The sequence below is a fragment of the Blennius ocellaris genome, assembly GCF_963422515.1.
Source record: "Blennius ocellaris genome assembly, chromosome: 19".
In the NCBI taxonomy this organism is placed as follows: domain Eukaryota; kingdom Metazoa; phylum Chordata; class Actinopteri; order Blenniiformes; family Blenniidae; genus Blennius; species Blennius ocellaris.
In genome coordinates, this window is record NC_137668.1 from 19,449,979 (window position 1) to 19,470,007 (window position 20,029).

General features: G+C 45.6%; 1 protein-coding gene across 2 annotated transcripts in view; it reads right to left on the reverse strand.

Annotated features, from left to right (window-relative positions):
• The window catches only part of gli3 (GLI family zinc finger 3), a 97,123-nt gene that overhangs the window by 54,695 nt on the left and 22,399 nt on the right, over positions 1-20,029 (reverse strand). For both annotated transcript variants that reach the window (XM_080515084.1, XM_080515083.1), the window contains exon 3: positions 6,374-6,619. In XM_080515084.1, the coding sequence (XP_080371210.1) occupies positions 6,374-6,619 (246 nt within the window). The remainder of the gene's footprint in view (positions 1-6,373; positions 6,620-20,029) is intronic.

Here is a 20,029-nt window from a genome sequence, read left to right on the forward strand (position 1 = left end):
AGGACAAAGTTGTAATCCATTTACTGCACCCCTGTCAACAGATTCCCCCCCCAAATAATCCTTAAAGACTTACAACCAGGCCTAGGTACTATCAAGGGAAGAGGAGGAAAGAAGAGGCGGAATGCACAGGGGAAGGCAAGTGGGAGCTGCAGAAGAAAAGGGGACGAGTGAGAAGAGCATGCGAGGGGAGTGGAGGAGCACAGACGGAAAGAACTTGTGTCACAGCGATTTGAGTCTTTGTCACGCAGGTGGCGCCCAGGGGTTCCCTCAGCCTGGGCAGAGAGACAAACTGGGGCCCATGTAAACCTTAAAGAGGATTAACCCTGCCGGAGTGCTTTAATGAGACCTGAAAGTGCCGGGCACCGGAGAGCACCCGCTGATTGAGCCGCGCTCCAGTCGGATCCCAACGGTCCGCCGGCCCAGTGGCCCAGCAGCACTGCTGCAGCCCCGTGGCCTACAGCTGCCCGATCACACTGAGCCACATCAAAGCAGCCCGTCTGGGAGAACCCTCGAGATGGGAGAGAGAGGGAGAGAGAGGGAGAGAGAGAGAGAGAGAGGAGAGAGAGAGAGAGAGAGAGAGAGAGAGAGAGAGAGAGAGAGAGAGAGAGAGAGAGAGAGAGAGAGAGAGAGAGAGAGAGAGAGAGAGAGAGAGAGAGAGAGAGAGAGAGAGAGAGAGAGAGAGAGAGAGAGAAACTGGATGGAGGAATCCCTTATCTCCTCCTGAGAGGATGCTGCTCTGTGGTGCGAGATTGTCTGGAGCTGCCACCTGTCCCAGGCATCTTTGAAGGCAACACTAAAGCCTGTGATGGGCCTGACCTCCTTGAGCTCCCATTCTTTTATGTCTCTCTTCATTTTCTGCTTTGTTACATCCCCCCACCTCCTCCTTCTTTTCCCCGCTCCCTGGTTCTTCTCCCTTCTTCATACCCCCCTCACTTATACCCTTGCAGTCAGCTGCGACTCCCTTCCTCTTTTCTCTCTCCTCCAGTGGTATCTCACACTTCACCAGGCTCCGAGAAACATTTTAATTACACTGTGTTCATCAGCCTCCTCTCGATGTAGAACAAAATATACTTGTGACCCTCAAGAGACAAGAGCAAGATATGGGTTGTTGGTTAAATGGATAAGGGTGCTTATCTTTGCCACGATGTGAGAGGAATGCAAACAGAAAATAAAAGAGTACTGATGAGATTTGGATATACAGAAAAAAAAACATGTTGAAAGGCTTGGAAACTCCTGATGCTCCCGCAGAACACAGAGGTGATTATCCGACTGGAGACTACAGGGTAACTTAAGGAAGGGGAGAACAGGCTTGTAATATTTGGCTTTAACCAGATAGCCAAGAGGAAGCCCCTGTGAACATTTGTTTTTGTAGTGCAGTGCTTGATGTTATTGTTGCCTGTGGTGTATGATGCAGTTTATTCCCCCTTTTAGAGGGACATGATCCAACAAATCTTCATTTCAAGCCTTCACATTAAACAATGTGCCATTGTTCCTGCATCCCTCTGTGACTTGACTGACTTAACCGATCACTCTTGAAAAGGAGTCAGTGACAGATGTTGCTGCGATGATACTGAGAAATGCTGAGTATTCTTTTATAAGCATCTCCAGCTTTCTGGAAACTCTACTTAGTTCTTCTTAGCCCCCTCTGCATTTAATCTTGTCATTGTTAATAAGAGCAACCATTATTCGGAGATGTTCAGTTCACATTTATCAGCTTTGCTATAAGAGCACCACATGACCTTAAGATGGTATGAAAGTGCATTCTCGAAGCACTTCAAAACTCTGCTTAACCCTCTTAAATCATCAAGCACTACAAAGGGGCACATGCATGTGAGGGTATTGCCTATCTTACAGCATGAGATGCCTCTAATAAGCTGTATAAAAGGGGATCATCTGATTATCCCTGGTGCGCTGGACCAAGGGGCCACAGCAGAGCACAGGCCCGTGTTGTTCTTTCTTGATGAAAGGAGGTGGATGGAAGGGATCCCTTTCCATTGCCTGCAGTGTGCCCCAGGCTTCTCTGTGCCGGCGCACCGCTGGGGGACTACACCATGCCACCGTGCTCAAAAAGCCAATATTGAAACAATCACAAAGACAAACACTTACCCTTGAAACAGGCACGTGTCCTCTCACCCCAGGCTCCCCCTCTGTACTCCTCGGCTCTTTTGGAGGGAGGATGTTTGAACCTGCATCTCTGCCAGTTGTCACAGTTAAACCGACTAGAGACTTGAAAGTTTGCTCTTTGAATGTGATTTCACAACAGAACCCCAACTTTTTTTTTTCCCTCCGTATGCACTCATTTTGCTTTTCTCCTTTTATTATTTCAAGCGCCACAGAGGGATCTTTACACAGTCCAACTGAGTGACCAAGCACTTTAATTAACTGCAGAGAGTCTGGAGCTATTGCAGTGTGGATCGCATCGAGTTTGATGACAGCGAGCTCACTCAGTTCAGTGGTCAGCTGCATTTTGATATAGAGTCAGACAGAGTGACGCCAAGGCAGCGGATGGCGTGCTACGGCCGAGTAGACCTGAGATCAGCTCAGCACAGCAGTTTAGAATTTAACCTCTGTGACTGGACAATCCACCACCCCCACTATACCCTAAAGCTCCGGGGCTGGTTTTACACCGTGGCTCAGTGTTCTCTGTAGCTTTCCCAGAATGCAGGTCGACTGTGATCCTTGCAGCGGTCACCTATGGCCGGGCTCAGAGAGCAGGGTTAGTGTGATACATCTGAAGGAATCCTTTGGCCAAAAGGTCTATGCCTCCACTGCCTTTAGCTTAGCGGGGTTGGTTTCTGAGATCAGTCAAGAACAGCAAGGCTTTGGTGGAGGGATTAGGTCCCTAGCATCCAGATCTGGGTTAGATTTTTGTAAAGAGGGAAACCAAGTAAAGACTGAGGACACAAATAGGTCATTACTTATCAAACCACTAGACTGTATCACATAGTATCGCCTGATTTTCTTCATAATCTATACATTCCTAATCCACCTAAAACTGCTGTGATTATTTTTTTCAAGCAGGTCTCTATGCTAATGGTTGTGTTTAACATCCATTGCATTTCTGAATCCTATCTCAAGAAGATTTGATTTTACATGCACTTTAATATAGCTCTTGATATAGAATTCCAAGTGCTTTTGACATGCAGCTCATTGCTAATAAATGCCTATGAGTGAAATTCCATCAAAATGTCTTATTGGATACACTGCCATTACTTAAAGCTTTGAAGTAAATCCAAGATGAGCAGTCTGGAACTTTTAGAAGATTTGACAGAGAATGACCCTGGTGTTTCCAGTCCTACAGCTACACCTGCCCTCCTTTAACACAGATTCAGTACAGTCACAGTGGCATGGTGAATTCACGCTCTTGTTGCTGCCTTCCTTCCAAGTTTTAATACAAGCAAGAGAGCCACTAGAAAGGACGCACTTTAGTCCCTCCATGGATGTATTTAGGCTGGCAGAGAAGGGCAAGAAAGAGACCATTTAAAAGAAGAGGGTGTCTTCAGAGAATGTAGACTTGCACTGCCAGCAAGTGGGCTCACTTGTGCTGTAGAACTGCTGACCAGCTAATCAGCAGACAATGTAAACAGATGTCAACGCTGTGCATCCCATTCATACTTCAATACAATTAAGATTTTTTTTTATTTTTTATTTTTTTTTAAGATTTTTCCCTCATTAATCCTCATCTCAATCCTTTCTTCTTATCCCACAGCCAAAGCCCCATGTATTAGAGTGTTGGTAAGAAGGATATGGACTCTTATCCAGTGTTTTCCCAAGAAAAGAGGCTCAGGCATCACCACGATTAGCTAATGCTAACAATAGGAGTTTCCTTGGTGCCTCCTCTCTTCTGGCCTGAAGTGGGTGTAAAAACCAGAGTAAACACAGTCTTAGGCCAACAACGTAAGAGGGGTGGGAGATGGCAAGTGTGGTTGAAAAGCAGAGATTTATGCAGACCCCTGAAGATAAACCCCCACAACCCCCACTTTTCTCCATTCCCATTGCTCAACTCCCACACCTCCCAGCGTTTCGCCGCCACGTTAACGATCCGGCAGCCAGGTGTGGGGAGGCTGCAGGTGTCGTCGCATTTAGGCACATTAAGCACTGACACACACCAGTGCTAAGAGTAATCGGATTTACCTGGCTGTCTGCTGCATGGCGTGGCGCACGGTGCAAGCACAGCACAACGGCTTAGGGCCCCCTCTCCATCACACACACACATGCACACATACACACACCTGGGATGAATTTAGGAGGTGACAAAGCCCTCATAGAGAGGGCTCACCACTGATGGAGTGTGTGAGTGTGTAAAATGTGTGTGTGTGTGTGTGTGTGTGTGTGTGTGTGTGTGTGTGTGAGCTCAACTGTGTGTGGAACCAGAAACCAGAACAGGAGCCCGTGGTTTTTTTTTTTTGTTTTTACACCTTGTGGTGCAGAAGTGGCGACAGATGCTACAGGCTTCTGGTTCAAAGCAGCTAAGGGGTGGTGAGGGGAGGGAGGCAACGGTTTAAGGGGACCTTTTTCGTTCTTGCTGACCCTTCAAGACGTGCCGGAGCTCATGGGGATTGAGCTCTGGTAGTGGGTTCAATCAGACAGAATGGGACCGTTGCCTTCAGGGACACCCTATGTCCTCAACACCTGGGGCCAGGAGGAGGTGTTTTACACAGCAGTGCTCTCATCTCGGATCATACGTCTCCCCAAACACAACACGAGCACAGAACTGACAGGAAAACATCAATGAAAAGCACGAGAATTCATTCGGACTTTTTTTAACCTGTTAGTTTAATTGATAAATTAGCTTTTGGGTGTGACTCCTATATATCTGGAGTGACAATTCATAATACTTGTTACTCTTTTTATCATTTATTAGTCATCATCTTTTTTGATAGATGCAATTTTCTCATGCCCAAAGGTCAAAATCAAGATTTTTTTCTCTCCTTTTATTTGGTTGTAAAAGGAGAGTAAAATTCATGTGCATTATATATATATATATATATATATATATATATATATATAGTTTTTTGCTGTTATCACAGCGCTCTACTCTACTCTGCTTCATATGATTGCAGTCTTCAAGCCTCTTGAAGTCTGGCTGCACAAAGAAAGCCTCTTGAAGCTCTACAGCCCTTTTGACTTTTTCCTGCTGCTTTTGAACTCTCCATTTCAGACTGTGACTTTTCCGCATGACCCCGCCACCCTCACCCCCACCCCCCTACGAAATCCCCAACCCTCCCCGTTCCCCACTCCCACCACAAGGCTTCAGTGGTCTGGAACCACCGGAGCTCCTTCACACATACCCACACACATACATACATAAAATGAGAAGTGGCAGTGTTGCTGAGTTAGGTCAGGATGTAATGGGCAGTAATGTTCTGCCCTCGAGGGCCCTGTCCAGAGCACCATTGCCTAGTTTTAAGTAACCTTACCTTTAAAGAGGCACCTTGGTGACTCCCAGGCACCCAAGCAGGGAACAGTAGCTAATGAAGTGGCTGAATAAATAGAGATACAGTATAACGTTGGGCTCCACTGGACTTTTCATTATTGCCACTGGATTAATAGGTAAAGAGATAGATAGATAAATCCTTCTGTGTCACTCTGTCTGCACCAATTCAGTACCAATATAACCAAACCTAACAAGCCATCACATCAAATTCTTGTCTGCAGGCAAAGTCCTGGCTACAGTGGTGAGCGAATGAACCTCCTAATCAGAAGCCTTACTCTCCTAGCATCTATTTCCTATTCTCCCTTTCAAAATACACAATTTCTAACCACTACTGTCTATCTGACCTTTGTTTCAAATTTCTTTCACTATCTCACTCAGGCCACAGTTCTTCCTTCACCTCAATCTCTTGGGCTTCATCTTTGGTAGTCTCTCTCTCCCTCTCTCTCTCTTTCTCTCACACAGTCTCTGAGTCCCAAAGAGAGAGAGAGAGGCAGAGTAGGGGGTGGTTAGGTTTGACTCGGCGCTGCTTCGGGGCTTTGAAGTGTGTGTTGATGAGAGAAAGCGGAGTACTGTGTTCAGACAGGCCCCTAATGAGGGAATTAAGAAGCTACGCTGGCCGTTCCCCATACTAACTTCCCAGGCACAAAAACAAGGCAAGCGAGCGTGCATGTGTTCACAAGTGTGCGTCTGGATGTGTGCGTAGAGAGCGAGAGCAAGCGTAAAAAGAAGGGCTAATCTGTCAGACTTAATCAAGCATCTGGCAGTCCTGCCTCTCACCTACAGTAAAGAGGCAAGCTCGGCCTCAGCACTCAGGGTGCTACAAACATGTCCTTGAGCTGTGGAGTTTCCTAAGTTTTACACAGTCAGCTTACAAGTTTTCTACTTTAAAAAGGGAGAGAGAGAAAAAAAAAAGTATTTTGAGGTGAGTGGACTTACGATAGTGCGATTCAAGGTAGCCGTTGCGGGGGTCCATGGCGAAGAGTGTGCCTCGGTATGGCAGGGCATGGTCAGGCAGGTGGGGCAGGGAACCATGGAGCTCCTTCTTGAGCAGGGAGGGGCGCTCCTCTGTGGAGGTGGAGGGCTCTTCGTTCACATTCCTGTCAGGGCCGCCAGGCGTCGGGGCCTGGGAGCTGATGGCATTGCGTCTCTCACGGTGGTAAGGCGTTCCCGAATGTTCATCCTCTGCAAGGGGTGAAAAGAAAGGATACAGATCTGACGTTAGAAGCTGAAGCTACTTTGTAGACGTGGTTTTTAAAAAAATATTAGTTGGGGAATGCAACAGCAGTTACAGAGAAAGGACATCAACTGTTCACACCTGAATCCAATTTGCCATATGTGAGTGTTGAGCAGTTTGTGAACAAGTATAGATAAAAATCCCAACGTCTCCATCACATACATCACATCTTCTTAAACTGCATACTCTTTTTATACAGAAAGTGATTCTCATGGAGGAGGTAGCACAGGCTTTCTGCCCACATTCCAAACTGTCCATTAATAAGCGTCATGGGCTGTATCAACCCCACCCTCCTTCATTCTCTTCTTTGCCCTCCACCCCACCCCTGTAACCCCTCAGCCCCCTCACTCGCAAACTAAATCTCTCTGTCTGACCAAAAAATTAGGTGGAGCGGAGTCTCTGGTGAACATTTCTTGGCATGCTGTGTAAGAGCGGATGAATGCAGAGTTGAGTTCAAGGGCTGAGCTCCACCAAAAAGACATGACCCTTGACCTTTGGCCTGACCTCTGAACTGACATGTATGAGTGTCAGCTAGCCTCCTGACCTGGTATTAGTCTGCTCTGTAGTCCGATGCCATTCTCACAAATGCATAACTCACAAAGTGTCAGTACATTTAAACGTGTTCTCAATCAGGTTTTTTATTATCGTCTAATGATGCATCTGAGACAAAAGGTGTTTTTTTTTAATGCATTACTATGCACTTTTCCAACCTGGAGACTGATTTAAACTCTTATATAGAATACAAATATATATGAGTATGTCTTTGTGTATCCATGAGTGCATTAAATGCACTGAGAAGAAAAAAAGAAAGAAGATGAGAAAATGTATTAATTTGAATATTGAACTTCAAACCAGATGTTTCTTAGCATCAAGAATTGTCCAAAAGTGTCCTTTAATGTAACTTTGGTACTCTAGTATATTCAAGAGACTGTTTTTTACTTTCACTTGAGTAAGAAAAGCTGAACTGATTTCTTCTTGTTTCACCATTTTTTAAACAATCTGTAGACTACTAGTACTTCAGTGATGGATGCATGTGCTTCTCACTTCTTTGCTTACACTGATTACATCTAGATAATCTAGATAAATACATAAAAGTCAGTGCAACCATTTACTTTTTGCCTTGAGGCAGATTCTTGAGTTTAACCCCACTGTGTCTGATCTCCATGTTTAGCCCTGGTTACAGAGAATGCAATCACGATTTCACCGCTGAGGTTGCTGGTCATCAATATACTCCAATGTTCCTTCTTGCATTAATGTCTCTGAATGAGAATTTGGCAAAAATGCCGCTGTGCTGGCGCCAGAGGTTCTGTAGTATTAGCAGCCTGGCGGTGTGGAGTGGCTCCCCCACTATGTGCTGCAACCCAACAGCATCCAACTGCCAATTAGAAACAGAGGAGAGGGCCAGATTAAAGAGCACTACCTTAAGCACTGAAGAGGTCTGCCATAGTGCTGTACCACTTCACAGAAGAACAGAAGCGATCAGAAAGGAGGAGGTTAAGAGAGAGAATCAGAAAGAGTGAATGAGACTGAGGAGCAACCCAAGGGTACTGCTTTTATTCCTCTCTGTCTCTCCCTCTCTCTCTCTCTCTCTCTCTCTCATTCTCTCTCTCTCTCTCATTCTCTCTCCCACATCCATTACCTGCGTTCGGGCCGGCGGTGCTCAGGCTCAGTGCTGGCAGCAGATTCAAGGATTCTTAACGCGGAACTGACAGCCAGAGAGGCAAGTCGCTCTCATCCGCGGGAAATGACAGTGTCAGTTATGATATAAGTATTTAATCCTATACTGCACAGCCAGTGATCTTATTAAGGGAATAATGCAACTTATACGGTTAAAGCTGGATTAATAGGTCTGCGCTTGCAAAGCGCAATATTAACATAAAGGGATTTCAGAACTGAGTTCATCTCCTGACATGGAATGAGGAAGTCGAGACCATAAACCATACATTGAGCAAACACTGCTCAGGGTAGAGCTTCTAGCTGTGTATAGCACAGACTTGCACCTCAAGCCTTTTCACATCCCAAAAAAATCTAGCATTACATTTTTAAAGTCAAATCTATGCTCATATTTATGAGCGAGTTTCATACTTATTTTCATACAGTTTGTTTGTTTTTTTATATTAGATACTTATGATTTAACTTGTATAAAGATAATCTCAAAAAAGTCTCCAACTGCCTTCTTAAGAATACCAGTTTTAATTGGTCCTGCTCAAATTGTCGTTCTTGTCCCTCCTTTTTGTTTTCTTCCTGGACGACCCACACTACGATTCAAGATCTGCCTCTCCCCTCTGAGGGAGGTCAAGCAGCTAATAGTTCAATCACAGCACTGTCACAGTCCGACCATCCCCCTACTGTCGCCCTGGCAAACCCGGGGGTGGGGGGGGGGGGGGGTTCACCATTCCACCATACACCAACTTAAGGGGCTTCATTACTTCAGTTCATAGCACCTTAAATGGTTAAACAAACACTTTGCAGGCCAAGGGTCAACTGACTGCTTGACTCCTCAGTGGAAGAGAGCTAGTCTTGAGTCAGATGTTTCTTCTGTGCTGCCCGTATTTGCAGAAGGAAAGTTTTAGTATCCTTATAGCATGTCGAACATCTGTCAAAAAAAAAAAAAAAATGGCTAATGAAGACAAGACAGGTAAACAATTGCAACTTTGAAAAGTTCAACCCTGCAACACTTCTCCAACTCTGACCATCCGCCCAGAAGACCTTTTTCCCCTTTTCCCTCCCTCATTTTTCATTCCTCTTTTATTTCCCTCTCTTTTCCCATGGTTGCCGCATCCAGTCCTCTACCAGTTTGCAGGTCTATTCAGCACAACACAAAAGCAGCAGGCCGGTCCTCTGTGGACCAGAGGAAAGCATGCCTCTCAAAAAAACAGGAAAAAAAAAAAAAAGAACTATCCCGCGCTCTCTCTATGGTGATTGAATTTCTTAACATCTTTTCAAAAAGCGCTTAAATGCCTGGAGGCGAGAGGAAGAAACAAGCTAATGGTGGATGGGGAGCACTGAACAAATTTCAGAGCCCTTTCCTGCTCGCGTTTGAGGTTGAAAGCGAGCTCCTGCCTTTCAAGTTTCAAAGTCCTCCTTCCTCCCGCAGTGTCACTGAAGGATTTGAAAAGAAGGTAATTGTGCTCACTGCCGTCCTGATCAGAGCACACGCCCCAGCTCTAGTATTTCAGGAGCTTTCTCTGCCACTATAATGGTACCTGGTGCTCCATTCCTGCATTCTTCCTCCCTCACTACTCTTTCTCCTCTCTCTCTGACCCTCTACAAATGCACTCTCTATTGCTCTCACTCACTTGGTTTCTATCGTTCTTTCACCCCCAGCAAGCCACTCATTAAAACCTAAAACCCAGGTTCCTCCCTTTTTTCCCCTTGTCTGGGCACTCTATTGTAAGATTCTGCTTCAAATACCTTTCAAGAAAACACTATGCATGCCCTTTAATGTGGTGGTATGAAAGAGTGCGTGGATGCAATGACAAAATGAAATTTTGAAAGAGATAATGAGATATGGAGTGGGGCCAATACCTCTGAGTGTTGGGCTCCGGGACAAGGAAGGGGGCGAAAGTTAAGGGTGCCCCAGCCAACTCAAAGAAACAGAAAGTGAAACAAAACACTGGGCATGTTGTTATTGAAGGCATTTTCTCCAAGGCAGAGGTTAAGAACGACGATTGCTGTTCCTCCACATGCCAATCTGTCCTTCACTCTTAAGCATTTGCCTTCCAGCTTCAACCCAAGTCTCCAAAAAGCCGGGACATGCGTGTTTCAGGGGGCGCACAAAGGGCCACTGCACACTGCAATGTATGTTTCTGAAAGCCTAAAAATCAGAGGAGGTGTTGTTGTACCTCTGAGCCTAAGCCAGACGTACGCCGCTTTCCACCTTCTAACTTCTCAAAGCACATTTGTCAGTGGCACAAACAGGTTTTGGCTGGGGAGCACAGGGAGAGTGAACAAGGAGAAGAGGAGTGAAGGATATACAGTGAAATCACAAAACACTTCTTCAAAGCTCCTCTCCTCCTGTGCAATAATCTCTTGCTTCTTTTTTTCTTTCTCTTGCAAATCAACTCCCGGGTAAGACTCAAGACTAGCCAATTAACAATGAGAGGGGGAAGAAAAATTCCAGCAGCTGGCTGGAGTTTAATAAGAGCACCTCTCCAAGCAGCTTAGGCTTATGTACCTGATTCACCGGCCCTGGCACCGGTGCTAAAGACAGAGGGAATCATTCACGATTAGCGCAGGCTGAATTACAAGGGAGAAAGAGAGAGAGAGAGAGAGAGAGAGAGAGAGAGAGAGAGTGCTCAAACTCAACAAAACCCAACAACAAGAGTGTGGAGGATTACGGCAATTGTGTGAGGTATTTTTCTGATCAACTTCTTGGCTGATTAGCTCAGTGCCACAAGAAGCTTGGTGCCTTCTCCACATCAAGGTCTAGTTCTGCATTGTGAAGAAGGTTACCAGCTCCGAATGGGGTTTCTGCATATGCCTAAAAACGGGGGCCTTTCGAGCAACTTTCCCGACAACAGGATGTAAATATCAGAAGGCAGAATTAAGTCGTTTGAATCATATCTGGATTTGTTGGAGTCAAGATATTTTCCGACATGCTTGAAAACTGTTGCAAACTAAAGTTCTCTCCCGTAAAACTTTGCACACAAGTTTGATTTTCTCTCTGCAGAGTGAACGTGTTGCATGGTAAATTACTTCCACGTCAATGTTTGAATGATATTTGGTTGAATTGTAAAGAGAGGTCAGGATGTTCCCTTTCCTGGCTTATAGTCTATTGTGAGCTGCTGATTTCCCTAACAGCACCGCAAATGCCCTCTTCAATATTCATCTCGGCAAATTCAACGACTCCCACATCTCAATTTGGCTCTAACCTGCCCACGCCCCAACCCCCTCGCTCAGCAACCCGCGGTCCCAGCCTGCTCGTTCTCTGCCGCCGGGGGTCTGCTGGGACGCACCCAGCGCTCAGCATCTCACAGTCCCAGCCTCCAGGCCCTGAGGCTGGGGAGGGGCAAAATCAAAGCCTGCCTGGCTCTTTCCTCCTTCCCTGCGCTCACCTCAAATCAGCCTCACAGCGGGGTTGTGTCGTGCCAAGCCTCCGCCAGCCCCTAGCTACCCCTCACTCACCCATTAGGGGCACAGGCCCACCATAGCGCAGCCCGAAACCCCACTACCATTTCATCAGGGCCACATTGTGAGGCTGCAATGAGCATTGCACTGAGAGGGCTGAAAGCCTGACTCTAAAATGAACACTGATGCGCTTTTGACCATGGATAGTTATAGCTTTTAAGGTTTTTCACTCAAAGGGCACCTTGGGCTTGCATTCTTTGAGGAATCAAACACTGAGAGACGCATTTGATCAAGGCTTCAAAGCAAAAGATGTCATTTAGTGCTCTGATTGGCTTGTATTAGCATTGCTTCAGATGGTCACGAGCCAGCTCCCATCAGCTGTAACCTGTTAGTCATTTATAATGTCCTCTGCAACAATATAGAGTGATTGTGTGTGAGGGCAGGCGGGGGCAGAATTATGTCCATGCGGGATAGTGGGTCTTCTAGGGTGAATCTGGGCCAGCTGCCCACCAGAACTGAGAGGGCCAGCTTTCCACAGGGTCTCGGCATTGGAATCCCACTTCTGACACCAGAGTGATCCGGACCAAGTCTGTGGCACTCAGATTAGGAATGGCTCGCCAAGAGAAATGGATACTCAGCCAAGGCAAAGAAACACAGAGCCAACAGTTTGGATAGAATAGAAAAAAATAATACAGCAATTTCAAGCGCATCAAATGTGATCCAGAATGCCACTGTGGATCTTTCCCACCTTCCGGTACTGAATGAAGTCATAAAAGCATTTTACTCAACTTTTATTATTTCAAATTCAAGCCCGTGCTGCTGCAAATTCTGATGTTTAAAAAAAAAAGTACCTGATTCATGTTCCTGCAAGTATAAGAAAGAAAGCATTGGGTTGTAGATATTTGAGTGGAATCGTGTGCACTGCACTGACACCGAGGCCCCCATTAAGATAGTTTGCCAGCACTTAGTAGGAGTTGGATAATTAGACACTTCAAAGGCACCTGCCCACCATCCCATGGGGGGGCAAGAATCAACACCCCCCACCCCGTTTAAAAGCATGTTAACTCGTATCTGAGGCTACCAGGCTAATTTAACTTTTGACATTTGATATCTGAGGAATGAGAGGGATCAGCCATTTAGCTGGAACAGGATTACCCCCCCACACACCCCTCCTCCTCCCTCTTCTTCAACCCCCAAACCCCCCCTGTACCAGTCAGGCCGGATTCATTAATTTTCCTGCTAAGCACTTTATCAATGACTGGTGAACATCTGAATCCAGAGTGGACTCTCTCTCTCTCTCTCTCTCTCTCGCTCGCTCGCTCTCTCTTTTCCATGGTGATTAGGCCTGTGGATGTTCAGATCTGTCTGTCTAATTCACTGCTCGCTCTCTTGCTGCAGATTTGTTCTTACACCTGCTTGGCAGCTCAGTAAACAGAAATTAAACTGTTTTACGAGTCACGTCTCTTAGACAACATGAACATGTAGCTGGATTCTTTAAAAAAAATTATATTCAGGTGAGAAAAATGTCCAATTTTCTTTGCCTGTACAAAAATGCCGATTTATAATATCTTTACCAAGCAAATGATCTTGGTCCTATGTGACTCAGTAAAGAATGAAAGTGGATATCTTAGTCAGTGTCTCAGACCACCATCTAAACGCAACAAAAATGTTGCGTTTTCACTTTAAAACATTGTGTAAATGGGGCATGAATGATTTAAATGACTGTAAATTTGTAATAATATCCAACCGCAGCTCAGTCAAGTATATCTAAATCCACTCTGCGATCTTTGACATAGCACAGGTAAAGAGGTGTTGGGAATTAATTCCCATCCATAAATCTACATTAGTCGCAGTCTAATGCATTCTGCTGAATGTCTACATTACAGGTTGAATCAGGGGCTACACATGAGTGTGACGGATTTGGGTTCAATGAACAGCATGCCTGGAGCTTTGATGCTGCAGCTGGTAATGCTTATAGTTTCTAACCCGTCACATTGGGACATAAGGCCTTTTAACCAGAGGGCATGACAATCAGAATTCCAAACTACAAGCCAAATGCCATAAAAATAACACAACTCAACAGACTCCTTTGGCCCACACTCCCACACAAAGGGGATCTTCTAAGTCACGTTCAGTCAGAAGAAATTAAAAACCTCTGTGTCATTTGGATAAACATTTGTCTTTAGAACTTCACATGCTGATTAACTAAACCAACATTTCTGTTTTTTCATCCAAATCCACAAGGCGCCAAGCTAATTCACAAGTAATACTTTGCACATTTTTACTGCAAAATTCTGCACATGCCCCCAATGTGTGCTATAAATGGGAGCAGTTGCTTATTACACAGGGTTTCATTCACCCGTCTTACCTCCCTACACCTGAAAACACAGGTGAGATGTGGACCAATCACTTCATTACAGTACTTTCTGCAGGCGGAAAAAGCTCTGCAGATTAGGGGATCTGCCATGTTGGCCAAACAGACTTAACCACTGGCTGTTGGGAGGAGACAGGAGGTTAGAGGTGAGTGAGGAAATGAAAAGACCAGGGATTTTAAGTGTGATTAACTAAATGCCCCTATAATGCAATGGAAAGCACAATGTAAGGTGAAAAGTTGCAGGCCTGGACAATATATTGGACTAACAGCTGGAACAATTGTCTCATATATCACAGGTTAGATCAGCCAGTATGTGTCAAATGTCATTGAGCTGCAACTGAGCTGAAGTGTACAATATAGTGCGTAATAGACAGTATAGTTATTTGAGGAGTTTGAGTCTCCAGATGTTAAAGTTCCATTCGTTCTCGCCAAAATAATCTTAGGTTTCGGGCAGCAGGCATGGCTCCGAGGCCCATTCAAATAGGCATGAAATCAGGAAATACCTTAATCAAAAGCTCTGCAAACTCATACGCAGTTTCAGAAAGGCGGTGCATGGCTTTAAAGGAGCACTGATGCATGAAACATCTGACCACTGACCTTAAAATTCACCATTAATGGGATATGAAGCTCGGGCTTTCACTTTGTTGGAATGTTTAACCTTTACCAGTTTGTCCATTTCTGATCAAATTGACCATGTTGTGGCTGCTTAATAATTTCTATTGTGGTTCCACAAACATAATTTGGATTCTCATTGTAAATAAAATTACAGCTTTTAGGACACAATGGCAAAAAAAAAAGAAAGCAACTGTTGGAGCTTTGTTATTTTTACTAAAAGTAAAGTCATTCGTCTTTTAATTTTTTCACAAAAAATTGTTGTAGGTGCCAAAATCAAACAACTATTTATCATCAAGCATATTAAGTTTCTTTTTTGAGGAGTGCTGGTGATCAAAGAAAGCAGACAGGGGATAAAATATGTCTTGAGCCAAACTGTTAGCGCACAAGAACGAAAGCACAAATCGCCATCTGGGATTTATGATGACACATTTCATTACAGTAATACGCTCAAGTATACAAAACATTTCTTCCTCAGTACATTCCACTGTTTCGACTACATAATGTTTACTTTAAACTCATTATTCCTCCACCACCCCCTCCAAACACACTGTCCATTTACCTCTCTTGTCCCTCCCTCACTCCCCTGTGTCTCCCCTCCTATTGCTGTTCCCTTTCGGTAATAAGCTCCCCTTATGTATGACCTCTCCTGTCACTCCCGCCAGAGGAATCTCGGCCTCCCACTCCAATCTCGTCTCCTCCTCTAATCTTTTTCTCTATATTAATCCCACAATTGGCACATGGATGGCTACTGCAGCTCAATTGACATAATCTGGTGTTCTTATGGGAATAATTCAACAGGATGAGAGAGGCCTTCTAAATTCATTCAAGTAAAAGACTCGAATGCTTAGCTCTACTTTAGGATTCACCTGTAGCCACACTGCATTCCTTCTCCATCATTCATTCCCCCACTTCTACCTCTCCATATCCCACCGCCTGTATCTCATTCCCACTTTCTTCCAGCTAATTTCTTCTCACTCATGCCTGGATTATCTTTTCCGCACCCCTCTCACACTCCCAGGTCTTCTCCCAGTTCCCATGTCTTTCCCAAATCTTCTCAATCTCCCCTCATCCTTTTTTCCCCCTTCACATTCCCTCCCTCTCTCCATCCACTACCTCCCTACATCCATCCTCCTCCCTCCCCCCCCTCGAGCCGCGGTGGGACTGTTGGACTCACGCAGCCCCATGCTGAGCTGCTCCAGAGCCAAGCCAGAACAAAGAGCCCATTGAGCCGAGCAGACATAATGTGGGCCGCCTCTGACAGCTTCGAAGATGAAGTCATGAGGTCGCCAAACAGTTAATAATGACAGCCCATCCTCCAGCTGCACAGTGAGTGTGTGTGTGCGGGTGTGTGTACAGTTTGGTGCTGCTGAGGAAAGTGAGAGAAAACAAGACTGTCTGCATGCACGCATGACTGACCATCGACAGCGTGCAACTCGTGTGTACATATCTCAGAGCATGTGAATGGATAAAAAGCTTTTAAGGCCGTAATGAGATACTCCGTGACACTCAAAAATGCGCTCAATCACTTTGTAAATACCACTGAGGAAAAACAAAACCGTCAGAGAATTGCACTTTTAGTTTTGGCCGAGCTCCAGCTGCAACGAAAAAAAAAACCTGCCCCACCTCACCTCACCCCACCCAGCCCCACTGCCAGCCCACTTTTTTCCTTATTGGAGTCTGTCTGGCGCAAAGTCTGACATGAGACGCATCTCCGCGGGACTGGAGCTGTCGCTGCGAGGCCCACACTCCGAACATCATTAGACTCACAGCTCCAGGTGAGATCAGACGGGGGTAGCGAACACTTGAGAACGGTGCATATTTGTGTCTTTGTGCACAGATGCACATGTGGGAGATTTGGTTCAAGTATTAATCTCAGTGCCACTGAATGGCCGTGGCCTATTAAAATGCCTTTACAGGACCACTTGCTTGTCGAGAGGCCTCCGGGCTGAGCTGTGCGGGACGGAGGGGGTAGTAGTAGGAGGAGGAGGAGGAGGAGGCGGGGTTGAGAATGGTGAAAGACAACTATGCAATTGATTAACATTAGAAGGACTTGCTCAAGTTCAAATTGCATGGCCCTTCTGCTGTAAGCTACAGACATTTGTTTCGCCCGCAAGTCGAATGTTTCTTTCAAACCCTGTCTCTGCAACACATCTGAGTTCAATTCTCCGCATGCCCTCACTCTGAAAATCAATTCCACCTCCTCTCCTCTGCTCTTTTCCTCCAGCTCTGCGAGCAGACCAGGGCGAGGGGATTACACTGTCCCTCCCCAGATCCGAGCGAGACAACAAATGGTTCTTATCAACTGACACCCCCCCTTTCCTCCCGCCATACAGGAGGTAGAGGCAGGGAAAACTGGTCAGGCCGCTTTGTCAGTGGATGTGTTTCGGGGGCTCTGTCTGCCAATCGTGGCAACTCTTTTCACACTTAAAACCTGAGCTATTTACGAGAGCCCTGAGAGAATACATGCACAGCACCGGAGGGTGGGAAGAACGGAGGGGAGAGAGTTGCTGCTTCACAACCTCTGCTTCTAATCAATCACCAAAAATCACTGCCATGGTTTCTGGCCTTTGATCCTGGCTCCTCTTTCGCACTACGAGGGAGAGAGTGCTGGGCGGCGAAAGGGGAGGAGGGAGCAAGGAGAAGGGTGAGAGTCAAGGCCCAGGGGGTGTGGAGGTCAGGGGAGAGGGATTAAGGGGTAGAGGGGGCCTTTCTGCACTCTCAAATCTGAAAGCATGTCCTGATTCAATCCAGAGTTTGGGGCAGAAAATGGCCTGCAATTCACTGTCCGATTTTGAAATATAAATTCTCGCTCAATACTGAAAATCTGTTTGTATGACTTGGACATAAGGTTTTGGTTTGTGAGTTAGCATGTTCTCTGGGTTTTCTCACAACACAATCCTCCAATACGAAAATGGAATGTACAGTGATATGTTGGATTTCTTGAGTGCCAGGAGTTTACTTCTACATTTCTATGTACTCCGTGTTTTCTTCTTTTTGGTATATTCATTGAGTCACAGCGCGCCTAAAGGCCTGGCACAAGTACTACATCCCCGTAGGCATCATGATGGCCGTGTTCATAGTGACGTAATTCTTTCTGAGAACACCATGGATAAAATAGATGGCTCGTGTGGAGAGGGCCTTAGTGGTACAGAAGATACATGGATATACAGCACTTAAAGGTAAAACTGCTGATATATCAAAACAAAAATCAGGAGACAGTCGAGAGAGAATCGAACTTTATAACTTTCGATAAAATGTGACAGAATAAAAGGTCTGTCTAATTCAATACTGTCTATATTTCTGTTTTCTTTTAAAGAGTGCCCTTGATTGTGGAACTTAAAAAAAAAAGCAACACGTGTACTTTTCTTCTCAAGCCGAGGTATACTTGAGTTATCTATGTGCCTTGCACCTGTGCTTCGCTATTCACAGCCGTTCGGTAGTATAAAATCTTGGTCCAACCCACTAGTTGCTACATCATCCTTTAAGTCCCATTCAGAAACAATCTAAATCCGGAGAGGAGGACAGAGCGAGCAAACAAAACAGAGAGGACGCGCAGAGGAACACACCACAATAAATCCTCCTGGCAGGGTCAAGACACTCCTGCTTTGTTCCTCCTGGCAGGAGGGAGGCCACTGATGCCGACCAACAAATGGACAGAATGGTAGAATAATCAACTACTGTTTCCCTCACTTTATTGGTTTATGAGTTTACGGGGCCCTTGGTCCCCCGTGAGCTGCTCTCTTTATCTCTCTCGCTCTCTGTGAGGAAGCAAGATGTACTAGATTCAGCAGGGTGAGTCTGGTCGATGTACCACTGCCCTCTCTCACAGGGCAAGCTGATTTGCCTTTAAGGAGCCGGTCATTGCTTTCACAGGCTTGTCTCTGACCGGGGTGACCTCTGACACCCCGGCCTTTCCTTGCTCTCAGCATGTCAGTGAAAATGACCTCAGGTTCCTTTAAGAAGCTTTTGTGATGGGCAGCAGGAACTCTCAAAACATATTAGAATTACAAACCCTGCACTGAGATGTCAGCATGACATTCCCTTGTTCTGTGAGAGCATCATATGAACACGCAGTCTTTTAGGTAACATTTGACTAATGAAGTTAATCAACAAGTACTGGAAATTAAGAAGAATACAATAATTTTTTTGACAAATCATAAGGACACCATTATATAAATAATGTTGCAGGCAATACAGATGTTCACATTTCAGTTTATTTGCAAAACTTTCCCCTTACAAGCTCAGTTTAGAAATGAATCTGCTGCTTCAGCTTGAGATAATTAACTTTAAAAAATCTATGACGTTAAATCTTCAAATAATTAATTTTCATGTTCTTGATTTTTGACCTTCTGTTTTCTAGATGTATCTAATAAAAGAAATTGGATGTTCCCGCATGTTTTGGTTGGAAAAGAAACACATCAACCTGCACTACAATAAACAGGATTTTAATTGAGGTTGAAAGTTGTAACGTTACAACAAGTAGCATGAATACAAAAAGGGGTAGGTGGGGGGGTGGTTGTGGTGTTCCAATTCCACTACAGCGACATTGCTCCATAGTCTGCACAATTCTTGAGGCGGTGGCTTCTTGCATGCATCTTCCAGCAGTGAAGGAGCAGAGAGGCCCCAGCAGGCAGATCTGGGCAGGCGGAAGTTTGCCAGACAAGAGAGAGGGAGAGAGACAGAGAGAGAGTGAGAGGGAGAGAGAGAGAGAGAGAGGGACGGAGGCCAGGCAGGGCTGGAGTGGGCCGGGCAGCTGAGTGTTCCCCTCCGCCCTGAGTAGCAGCGAGGCTAAGCTAATCCTGCGCCTCAGGCCCCCGTGAGGTGGCTCTGCCAAAGTCTGTACCCCTGCTGCTGCAGGAAATTGCCTTCAGTGCAGAGGTCCATGAAATGGCCACGGCTCAACAGAGAAGTCGAAGTACATCCACAGCGAGTGCTCATGGAGGTTTTACAAACTCTACTCTACAGGTAGCTTCTATATTTCATACCTCCTGCATAAACCTCTCAAAGCCCACAATGAAACGCTGCAAACAGCCATATTGTGGCTAAATCTGCAGCAAGTTTCAATCAGTTTTTATGCATTTCTATGTATTATGCATGTACCACGCAGAGGTCTTTTGCCGCTAAAAGCCAGTTTTCCTGTGTGGGGTTGTGTGTCAGGGTCTATAACGCCTCCTCCTTTGTGCTGTTTGACCCAGGGGCCAGCCAGAGCTCCCTGAGGTCCCTTATCCTTCCATCAGTTCTCTCTCATTAGCCCCTACAGGCAGAGCCAAGCGTAGGGTAACATTGAGGGGCCCCTGCT